General features: G+C 25.3%; 2 protein-coding genes across 2 annotated transcripts in view; one reads left to right on the forward strand and one right to left on the reverse strand.

The window, feature by feature from the left end:
- Positions 1-1232: 1232 nt before the first annotated feature.
- LOC126899025 (DNA-directed RNA polymerase II subunit RPB7) lies at positions 1233-4075 on the reverse strand. Its single transcript, XM_050673509.1, has 7 exons — positions 3869-4075; positions 3654-3763; positions 2976-3186; positions 2796-2861; positions 2657-2728; positions 2420-2453; positions 1233-1316 (listed from the first exon to the last, which is right to left on the reverse strand). The coding sequence occupies exons 1-7, from the start codon at positions 3878-3880 to the stop codon at positions 1303-1305; spliced, it is 519 nt and encodes a 172-aa protein (XP_050529466.1). The 5' UTR covers positions 3881-4075; the 3' UTR covers positions 1233-1302.
- A 137-nt stretch (positions 4076-4212) lies between these two features.
- The window catches only part of LOC126899024 (putative RNA polymerase II subunit B1 CTD phosphatase RPAP2 homolog), a 10417-nt gene continuing 2657 nt past the window's right edge, over positions 4213-11972 (forward strand). Inside the window, exons 1-2 of the mRNA XM_050673508.1 lie at positions 4213-4416; positions 5455-5572. Of these exons, the coding sequence (XP_050529465.1) occupies positions 4364-4416; positions 5455-5572 (171 nt within the window). The 5' untranslated portion in view covers positions 4213-4363. The remainder of the gene's footprint in view (positions 4417-5454; positions 5573-11972) is intronic.

The following is an 11972-nucleotide window of genomic DNA, read 5'->3' on the forward strand; positions in this document are numbered from 1 at the left end:
AAAATTTAAGAAAGTTTCATTTGTAATAATACTAACAACAATTTTTAGCTTCGATGCGAAGCTGAGACAATATTGGTTTTACTATGATGTGTTTTTTTTTTTTTGTGTCTGTTACCACTTTTTCTCAGCTCTCACCGAACCGATTTCTTTCAATGATACGTCAAAAGATTACAAATCGTATCTAGTCGAAGACATTACCCTCAAAAATTGAAAAAAATTCCCTCGTTCCCCGTAAATGGGGAAAACCTCCAAAATAATTACAAATTTAAAATTGGCTAATTTTTTCAATTTTTTTTACTTAAAAGTGCCATAACTTTTTCAAAAATGAACATATCAATATAATTCTTTTTTATATAGATGCATAATATCATTACCTTTCATGTGGTATATTTTTTTCATAAATTTAACCCTTAACCTGCCTACAGGGGGGGATTCAAAATGACAACTTTTTCACAAAAAATTAACTTTTTCAACTTAATTTTTAAAAGTGTTCCGGAAAGTCTGACACTTTTATATATATCTTAAATTAAAGCTAATGTAATGTACTTTATTATGCAAAAAAAAAATTTCGGACTTTATTTAGTCTTCACGGTGAAAATAGCTACCGAATGCTATTATTGTGTGAAAATTCTCGATTTTATTTTTTACATTTTTAACTTTATAATGATATAACTTATTGAAAAGTGTATGCTAAACATAATTTTTTTATGAGAAATAATATTTTTTAATAATCCCTTTTTCATTCGACATACTTTATCTGAATCAGGATATTAATAACGAACTAGCAGATCATGTTGCTTTTGGTATAATCCACCAATTTTTTAAAATTAAACACTATCTAAAGATTTGCATCGAAGCGTTTTTTTTGATAGTGATTTCAATCACTGTCAGATATCATAATACTTGATCCAACTATGCCACGTCACCACTGTGCCGTGATCCCCCTGTTCTGGGTTTTTTAATTATTTTTTATTCCAGAAAAAGGCTCAATTTTCCAATTTATTTTTTTTTTTTTTAAGAAAAAATTTCATCTGAATTTTGCTATGCATATTTTAATCTAAATGTATAACTCTGATATACCTTTAAAGTAAACATCAAAATGAATATATCATTGATAGACACTATAATGTGTGTATTTTAAAATGCTCTTCTAAAAAATAATTAAATTGACTTTTAAGTTTTATTTTCCCTAGAACTAAAAATATAAAAAAAAAGATTAAGTACTATACATGTAAATATTTTAGTAATAAAGTGTATATTTATTAAAATAATATGTACAAAATGAGCTGAAGTTATTCCAAATCAGTTGATTAAACCTGAAAATAAAAGTTGATTGTGTTTATTAATCAACAACTAAATATTAATTTATGTAAAAAATAATTAAGATAAACTTAAAAAAAAATAGGTATACAGGTATCCAAATTTGGTAAGACACTCATTTTCTTAGAAACTATTGAAATATTATATTAAAAAAAAAAAAAAAATTAGATTTAAAAAATTCTACTATAACATAATTAAATAATTATTTTTCAACCCTCCAGAGTTAAAAAAAATGAATTTAAATTTTTAAATTTACATTTCTAAGAAATAAAAATTTTTTCTTCATATTTTTAGGAACTTATTTTTAACTTCATAAAATGGTATTCAAAAAAAAAAATTACAAACAATTTTTTTAATCTAATTTTTCATCTGTTACAGCATTTTAAACACTCAGTGGGTATTCAAAACTTTTAAACCTAATTTTTTTTCTCTTTGCAAAAATGTAAAATTCTTAAGTTTCTAAGAAAATAAGTGTCATACCAATTGGAATCATTCTGTATATTTTAATAAAATATAAACTTAAAATAATTATTAAACTTTTAAAATTATTTTGTATAAATGACCTTTTTATCTTAAAAAAATATTAAATAATTTAAAATCCACAATAATTGGAGTACAATATTTTTCCAACCGAGTTAAATAGATCATCTATTTGCTAAAAAGCAAATAGGTAATCTTAATACAGTTGCCAACTTTTTACTTGAAAACTAGTNTTGCTAAAAAGCAAATAGGTAATCTTAATACAGTTGCCAACTTTTTACTTGAAAACTAGTTGCATAAAGGTTAAATCTATCAAGTTTGGCTATGTATGTGTTTTAGTTCTCTATAATACATGTATAGATTTATGAAAGGAAGTTAAATATAATAAATATAATATAGATAAATAAATGTGCAATATAAAATTTTATGTTGTTATAGAAAAAAGCAATTTGTGTCTAAGAATATGCTACATATTTCTATGCAAATGCAGAAAAATTTACAAGTGCTTGAAGAACTCTACCCTATTAATCAATTTTTTGAAATTCACTGAACATTTTAGTATAATTTATATTTTTTATACTTCATATCTTCCAAATAACATCACAGCATATATACTTACCAAGATAATCGTCCATCAAGGTGCCAATAGCAAACTAGAAATGAAACACAAAAATTATTCAATCACAAATCAAATAAAAGTGTAAAAAGTGTACAACTAATAAAAATTGAATAATTAGTAAATGTAAAGAATTTTATTAATACTATTCTAACTGATAATTTCAATTTATAAAATTATATAGTTAAGATTTAGCAAATATTTTATGTACACTAGTTATTTATTATCAAATTAACTTACTATTCCTGTTGCATCAACACGTGTTCCAACAATTTTTAAACGAATTGTATCTTCTGGCTGAATGGCTATGTTCTAATTACATAAAAAATATATAATAAATAAACATGATAATTTGATTATTAAAATAATTTTTATTTACTTCTTCTTTAGATTTGTAACAAGGTGGTGATGTGTTTGGACAAAATTGTAATTCATTTGGAATACTCTGGAAAATACAGAATATAAAGTTCAAATGGATTTTAAGTTTTATAAACAAGTAAATAATTATAAAGAATTTGTTTATGTAATAAGTTTGTTTAGTAATATGATTGCTACTAACATGATGAGAAATAAAACAGGATAAAGGACCTATATCAGCAAACATTCCGACTTTGTTTAATTGAGTGACTACAGCTTCTAAAACTTCACCTTTGAATGGACGAAAAACAATAGCTTTGTATTTAACAGAATACACAACAAACCCTTGCCCAGGTAATATAAGTCCACTACCAATATTATCAATATGAGTTACAGCAATTACAAAACCATATCTAGAAAATATACATATAACATTCATAAAAATTTTAGAGTTTCAACAAAATTAAAGCTACATTTTTAATAATATTGAATGAATTTTTAATTTTATAAAAATTATAAAATAAAATTAATATTTACTTAATTTTTTTTTTTATAAAATTATTACCTTTTTTAAATAAGAATAAACTGTTTGAACATAAAACAACTCGAAGGAACATTGTTCCTACAAATTCTATTAAAGTTTTCGAAAACTAAAAAATAATTATAATACTCTATTTAAAAATAAGTTGTAGGATGGACATAAAATACATTATACCACCCAATTTTTTATAGAATAAACAAAATATATATTTTAATTTTCTCCAATCAAAGAATAATGTTATGATTAATACCAATATTTTTCTATTAAAACTTTTAGTTTTAACAACAATCATTCTTATATGTTTTTTAATATTCATTTACTGTTATAAAACCATCTTACTTTCCAGTGCATGTTCCTTCAACTTCACGGTACAATTTAGTTTTAACTGTATCCATTAATTGAGGACCAAAATATTTTGGATGTAATAACACCTCATGTTCTAATGCAATCTAATTATAAACAAAATATATTTATTATAAAACATAAACAAAATAATTAAAAGAATATATATAAATGAGAGATTTTTTTTAATTAAAAAAAAAGTTATTACATACGTGGTAAAACATTATATGTTTTTTAGTTTAAAAGAATACAACAATATTTAATATATTAGCCAAAAAAAATAAAACTGTATTTTAAAGATAAATAAATTATAATTATTAAATTTATTATTATACAAAGAACGTTAAATCAAAACAAAAAAAAGCAAGGGCTTAATTATTAAACAGGAAGGAATTTAGAATAATGTATTTAGAAATTACAAAATTCAAATTGAGCTCAATTTTACTGTATAATTTAATGATAAAAGATTCTTCTCGTTATTAGAAGTGATATCACAGACTAAATGATTTACATTGAGTCTCTGGTGATATCACCTCGTTATCATACCTCCTTTTATCCTTCAATTTCTGCTGTTTTATTCATGAAGACACGATACTAAAAATTTAGTGAAAATTAATGAATGAACATTTTATATAATTTAGAATCATAGTTTTTGCAACAATTACGCCTCTAATTATATTAAAAATTAAAACAATTTTGTACGATTAATGGAAAAACCAAAAAAAGTATCCTTATCTAAAGAAAAAAAAAAAACAAGACAGTAAGTGTTGGTGCTCAAATACAGTTAGAATATTATTTGCTATTTAATATTTAATTTAATAATTTAAATTAAAAATATTTATAAACAATTTCATGTTACTTATATGATACAATTCTATTACATAAATCGTTTTTAATAATTTTTGCTATTAATTTCCATAATTGTAAAATTTAAATTTTCAAATTATCCTGTTTTTTATTTAATACAATTATTTAGACAATCATCTTCACATTATCAATGAGAAATTCTGCAATGTCTAGTGTATTATTATTTCAATAATATGCAATGTTTTGTTACATATTAAAATCATTTTTTTTTTTTAATTTTATTAATAACTATTTTAACAATTCTTTTGAAAAAACTTTTGGTGGATTTAATGTAAGAGATAATATTTAATTAAACATAAATGCTGATAATTGTGCAAGGGCAATAGGTATTTTATCAGAATAACATGTAAACTTATGGAAAAATAAATGTATCAATATAAGCACACTATTGGTAAAACGGTAGGAAAGTTAGACTATTCTAAAATAATGTTTTTATAGAGACTTTTATGTAGTAATAATACAAATTAACAGTTTAGAATTAAATTACCGTTTAAACTAAAATTGGAATTTTTTCGATTATTAGTCTATTTTAACAAATATATAAAATGTTTTTTAATGTGAAAATAGTATATCATTAAATATTTTGAGAGGTATTTTTGAAGAAATGAAACTTCATTAGTTTTAATAAGTTAATATAGTTTTAATTAGTTGTACGCTTCTATATTTTTAAACCCTAATAATAAAATATTGATATTGAAAAGCTAAAAAAAATTTTGAATGGTTTAAAGCCTCATTATTTGTTAAAGTTTTTTTTATTATATTATAAAAATATATTATATTATTTATTAACTAGTAATTAAAAAAAAATATTCATAAATATTTATGATGTGAGTATTCTGTTACTAATTTTCCTAACTAGTATTGTTGTATAATATTTTTTAACACAATCTGTAGTTTTATTATACATTTATAAATATTTTATTTTTGATAGAAAAAAGTTGATCGAAGCAATGAAAAAGAAAAAAGAATGTGAAAAAGAAGCTCTTGAAATTGTTATAAAGTTAATTGATGGCAACTTTAACTTAGAAAACAATGAATTATTCACAAAAGTAATTTTAGAATTAAATTATGTTAAAAATATTACAATTACTTTCCAGGACACCTTTTTTCTGTTTTATTTTTTAATTAGTTAAGTTTCTCTTTTTGATAAAATTAATGTGTAAAAAAATTGTTGAACAAAAAATAGTCAAAATACAGTGGTTTGTTTGGCTAATTTTTCTTTAAAAAAAATGTCTATAATAAATTTATTATAGACTGGTAGTAACACACACAAATAAAGTTAAAAAATTAATAAATTATAAAGAAAAATAATTTAATTTTGTAGTTCAAAACTAATTTGATAATAAATATTTCAAAAATATTAGAAATTAATAATATTAATTGTTTGTATGGAGAAAACTAGTTAAGCAACTTTTTATTTGATATAGGGGATTATTTTTAATTTTTGAGATTAATATATTTAACAAGATACTAGTTGTTATTGTTTGACATATTGTTAAAAAAAATTGGTCAAGTGAGAGCTGAGAAAATAAATGACAGCCACAAAAAAACAACCACATAATAATTTTAATATGAAAAAAAAATTTTCTTTTCACAAGGGGAGACTACAGTGATTGGGTTCTTGATGTTTATTGAAGTTATTAAATCTAATTAAGAGGAAAATGCAATTCCGTTTGTGCTTTGTATCTCAAGCATAAAAGACATAAGTGTTACGGACTTAGCAACCATTCATCGCATTTGTTCGGTGGATTATAATGACAATTTAAGCTAGTTCAAATTTAAAATTTATTTTTCTCAACTTAAAAGAAGCAAAATTAGTGTACTCCCCTTGTAAAGTATTTTAAAATAAAATAAAATACAATACCTAGAATTTTAATATAAAAATACCAAATTTTTTAATACGGTAGCCATTTTCAACATAAAAACTGACATTTTTTCCCATATTAAAGTATATTATATAAGCTTTAATTTAAGATATGTATTAAAGTGTCAGTATTTCTGGAACATTTTAAAAAATTAAGTAGAAAAAGTCTAATTTCTATTCACGTGTTCAAAATTTTAACTCCCTCATATAAAGGGAAATGGTCCAATTTAAAAAAAAAGTATATCGAATGAAAGGTGTATAAAAAAAATATTTATAAAAAGAAAAATTATATTGATCAATACATTTTTCAGAAAGTTATTAAATATTAAAACTATTATTTTTATCACAAAAATAGCATATTTTTTAATATGGTAGCCATTTTCACTATGAAGACAAGTCCAGAGGTCAAATTTTTTTTTTTAATTTAAGTATATTACATAAGCTTCAATATATGATGTATAAATATGTTAGTATTTCTGAACACTTTCAAAAATTACGCTGCAATTATAGGGGGATTCAACACTTTAAACTTAATATTGTCTTTGTGATAAAAATGGCTACCTATTCAAAAATATGCTTATTGTATGTTAAAATTCCGAATTTTATATTTTTAATTTTATATTCAAATACCTTACAAGGGTTTACCATAGTAATAAATCCACCATTTTTTATAAAAGTTACATGAATTTAACTTAAATAAATTAAAACTAAAACTTATAAATTTCTCCGTTGGAGTGGGGTTTTTTTATAAATTCTCCGAAAAAAAAATTACAATACTAAATTATTAAATATCAATCTTATACTATAATTAATTGTTATAATAAATATTTATTCATATATTATTATTCTAAATCAAAGAACTACTAATCAGGAATAACGAAGGAAATAGGAATTCATTTTATTTTTGGTATAATCCACCAATTTCTTAAAATTAAACGCTATCTATAGCTTTGCATCAAAGTGTTTCTTATGATAGTGATTTTAATCACTGTCAGATATCATCTATACTTGTCCTAACTATGCCACGTCCACACTGTGCAACAGTTTTTTTTTTTTTTTTTTATAAATAATTTTATACAGAATAATTTTTTCAATAATTTGGTGTGATCACTGGGCTCANTTTTTTTTTTTTTTTTTATAAATAATTTTATAAAGAATAATTTTTTCAATAATTTGGTGTGATCACTGGGCTCATCAATCTCCTTGAAAAGCTAATATTGTATAATTATAATTGTCTAGTGTTAAGAGTTTAGTACTAAATTATTTAATTTTCTGTATCTCCCTAACAATTTCAAACATGGATATAATCGGTTATTGCACTAGATCCTTCAATTATTTTATATTTTATAGTTAAAGTGTTCAATTCCAATATTCAATAGCGAAATTTTATCAGTAATCATTTAGAAAATTTTAGATAAATTAAGAATTTTTAGTATATAATTGTGAAAATTACTTTATTAATAATTATGAAAGTTATTTTTGTGTTAAGAATACGAAAATATTTGTCATCGCGTTTATTAATTAAAATTAAAATGTTTAATCACACGAGTAAGAATGTACGATATACATGGAATACAAGACGACAGCGAAGTACATTTAATTCGAGGTCGGATAAAGAACTGTTCATTGCGGGCCTAACCGTTTTTGGTTTGTACACCTTCGCGTATAGAGCGCGCGCTCTCGCCATGTCTAGAAGGTTCAAGAAGTTTCTGATGTATAACATAGAGGGCGCTCCTTCAAGAATCTTCTCAATGCTTGACGGTCAACTAAAATCTTAAATTTTCAACTTTTTTTAATTTACCGTCACACCACCTCCCTACGTAATTTAATTAGTTGAAGTTGAATATATTTGGAAATCTAGACGACCTGAACAAGTACGTTCAGGTGGTTAATGATTCAAACCCAGTTATTTGTTATTGATCGTTTATCGTCTGTTGTTTTGCTTATAGGCGATTTTCGTTGAATTTGGTTATAACCAAGTTCAAGAAAAATAATACGATAATCCAACAATGGATTATCGTGTTATCTGTCAGTAAATAAGTAGGTTTAACTCGATCGATCGTATCCGTAAAAGAATGATTTCGAATTTTAAGCGTGAAATTCGTGTCATACCGTACAAGTATTTCGTAAGTGCCTAGGTAAGGTGGTTATAATGCTATTCATGCTTCCCTAAGAAATACATGTGTATACAAACAATTGTGAATTTATGCGACAAGATGTGGGTATAAATTTCAGAACAAAAATGATCCAGAAAATAAAAAGGTCGTCTTTTCAGTTTGCGTATTGAGGATTTTATAAGAAATCGCCGAGTAGAGACATATATTCATATATAGTTCGGTCGACGTAGCCTTAAGATCCTCTTTGAATAAAAAACGTATTCATAGAAAACATTCGATTGCTAACAAGTATTACCATCTAAAGAACTGGAATGACACCAGACTGACCGTTGTATCATCGTAGATATGTCATATTCGATGTGAAAAATGTTTTGTAGTTGACGAATAGAGAAGAAACATATCGTCTTACTTTCGATCGTTGACAATGCAGGCAGACGCGTTTTCATCGTGTAGTAATCTTTTTGCATTAAAGATCATACAAATCAATCCAAATCTAAGTGAATTGAAATGCGTAAATCAAGGTGGTTCAGTTTATGTAACTCGTCAAAAACACGAAATCGAAATGTTAATAGTAAGAAGGGTTATGGGCGTCCAATCGCCGTGTCACAGTAAAGTAATGATCGTAAGTAATAGTTTCTTTAAGCGTAATAATTGTCACACGTGAGAAAGCTTGTGAGTTCATTCAAATCATATCCTGAGATTTAGTAAGTGCTTAGTAATCCAGTAAAAGAGATCTCTATTCGTCAGTGATGTTGTTTTGTTCATCTTTTACATGTTGTATATCCGTGATGAATTCAGAAATGAATATCAATTGTCTGAAAGTTTAAGTCGGTTTGTTTTGAATGAAGGCATAAATAAGACTTATGATTAGTATAAATAGGATATGGTTATGCTTCAAATACGCATCTAAAATACTTCACAGATTCATAGATAGCGAGTAATTCTCTTAATATGCGACCATGTACTTTGTTTTGCAGACATTTTTTTTTTCAAATATGCTATTAGTTCCTATTGGCTATCATTTAGTTTTTGAAGGCATGCGCCAAATGATTGGCTAGATGCATCTGTAAAAAAACTAAGATATACACCCGTATGAGAATGAACTAAGAGAGTAGCTGTCTTTACTGATATCAAAATATGCTATTCTTCAGAGATTGATAACCGTTCTATCAGTTTAAAGTGTTTATAACGTTTGGTAGGTACCGCAGTTTTTAAGTTTTCTATTTCTACCGCATTACACGTATCAAAAGATGAACAATAACATAATTAAATTTAATTTAGTCATTTGTTCCCGATATTGTAAATTATGAATGTACTTGAGATAACTATAAACTCGTATTTTTAGATCAAAAGGTGGTAACTTCCTGCGATGCGATTTACTGTAGACACGGGTTCTTATTGTTGATGGAGAGCTGCTAGGCGGCCGTTTCTCTGGCGTAGCATTTCCAATTGATTGTGTAGATCTTTTTCGTAGTTATAATAGTCTTAAAGCATCGAGATCACCAATGTATAAATTACTTTATTATTAATTATTTTAAGTTATTTTTGTGTTGGTAACATGAAAATATTTTTCATCGCGTTTATTATCTAAAATTAGAAAACTTTAATTAGTCTAAAAGGACCACGGCGAGCCATCAGAATAATGAAAAAGTTTTTATTGAAAAATTCAATGATTTATTCGACATATCACATGCAAACTCAACGAAAATTATGACAATTGAAGAAAATAAATTATTCTTAACGTGTCAGCGAGATAAACAATGAAAAGGTTATATGACTAGTTCTGATTATAATTTAAATTTACACAAAAACTGAACAAACGCAAAAAAAAATTGAAATAACAGAGATCTTAAATTTCAAAAATTTCAATGTATGTCTGGTATGTAATTTATTATTATGTCTTTATTACAATTATAAAATAAAATATTTGATGAATTATTTTAGATGAGCTAGTCATATTAGACTCTAGTATTAGTAGTACAGAAGAAGAAAGTAACGAAGAAAACAATATTAGATTTGATTGTTCTGTGTCAGATATACTTGATGAGGACAAACCTGGGCCATCCTACTTAAAAAGAGTGAGAGGAAAGCGGCAGTTTATAACACCAAAATTTGTTGCTGCTGTTGATAAGTACAAGCTTAGTGATAGAAATGCAATACATTTGTTAATAGCAACTGTATAGACAATGGTACTGTACGCTTCATTTAAATGCTAATTAGTTGGTTATTAATCATACTTCAATACACGTAATTCGATATTTGAAAAATTTCAGGAAAAAATATTACATCTATTATTGTTTATTTCAATAGTAAATTATTACCATGAACTAGAAAAACAAATATTGATAGACTTCCGGTTGATATAAGTTTTGATGAAGATAAGAAACTGCTTGGCGTTCCATTTACTAAATCGGGTACAGGCAAAGAACAAGCGCTAGTAATTAATAAATTATTAACAGAATGAGATATTAGATATAAAGTCCAGGCTATCTGTTGTGACACAACAGCCCATAATATGGGAAAGTTACAAGGCCGTTGTGTCATTTTAGAACAATATCTATAAAAAGATCTTTTATATCTACCATGTAGACACCATGTATTTGAAACATTTTAAACAGTATATTTAAAAAAAAAATTTGTCTATCTAGTCGACCAAATGTTTCATTATTTAAAATTTTCAATAGAGTTAACCACAAATTAAAGGTTGTTCAATAAAATCAGTAAAATTTACCAAGTAATTAGTTAAAAAATAATTTTCATCCCCATTTATGAAAATTCAACCAGGAAATAATTATTTGATTATCACAAAATTTCATAAATCTAATTTTTATAACACATAGAACACTGGGCGTCCTTATTAAATATATTTAAAGATAATAGACTTATGGATCTAAGGACCACCCCAATGTACAATATACATGGAATACAAGACGACAGCGAAGTACATTTAATTCGAGGTCGGATAAAGAACTGTTCATTGAGAGCCTAACCGTTTTTGGTTTGTACACCTTCGCGTATAGAGCGCGCGCTCTCGCCATGTCTAGAAGGTTCAAGAAGTTTCTGATGTATAACATAGAGGGCGCTCCTTCAAGAATCTTCTCAATGCTTGTCGGTCAACTAAAATCTAAAATCTTAGGTTTTGATAATTTAATTGTCATACCCCCCCCCACACTATTAATTTTAATTGTTGTCGACGTTAATACACCTACTAACTATTCAGATATTATGGCATATTGCCACTTATTACATTAATATAAGTATACTTATAGGTTAAACTCATGTAAATTATTGATTAGTGCTTATTAGCTATTCCAAAAGCTACTTGATCTGCTGGTTCCTTATTAATATCTCGATAAAGATAAAGTATGTCAAATGAAAAAGGGTTTATTAAAAAATATTATTTCTCATAAAAAAATTGTGTGGATCCATAAACTTTTCAATAAGTTATAGCATTATAAAGTTAAATAT

The sequence above is a fragment of the Daktulosphaira vitifoliae genome, unplaced genomic scaffold (genome assembly GCF_025091365.1).
Source record: "Daktulosphaira vitifoliae isolate Bord-2020 unplaced genomic scaffold, ASM2509136v1 Scaffold_2, whole genome shotgun sequence".
Taxonomy (NCBI): domain Eukaryota; kingdom Metazoa; phylum Arthropoda; class Insecta; order Hemiptera; family Phylloxeridae; genus Daktulosphaira; species Daktulosphaira vitifoliae.

What these genes read in the sequence shown, in the direction of transcription:
- LOC126899025 (XM_050673509.1), bottom strand. An exon ending in GTTACAAATCTAAAGAAGAA is followed by an intron (nt 2,729 to 2,795) that starts GTAAATAAAAAT and finishes TTATGTAATTAG; the next exon opens with AACATAGCCATTCAGCCAGA. An exon ending in GTGTTGATGCAACAGGAATA is followed by an intron (nt 2,454 to 2,656) that starts GTAAGTTAATTT and finishes TTTCATTTCTAG; the next exon opens with TTTGCTATTGGCACCTTGAT.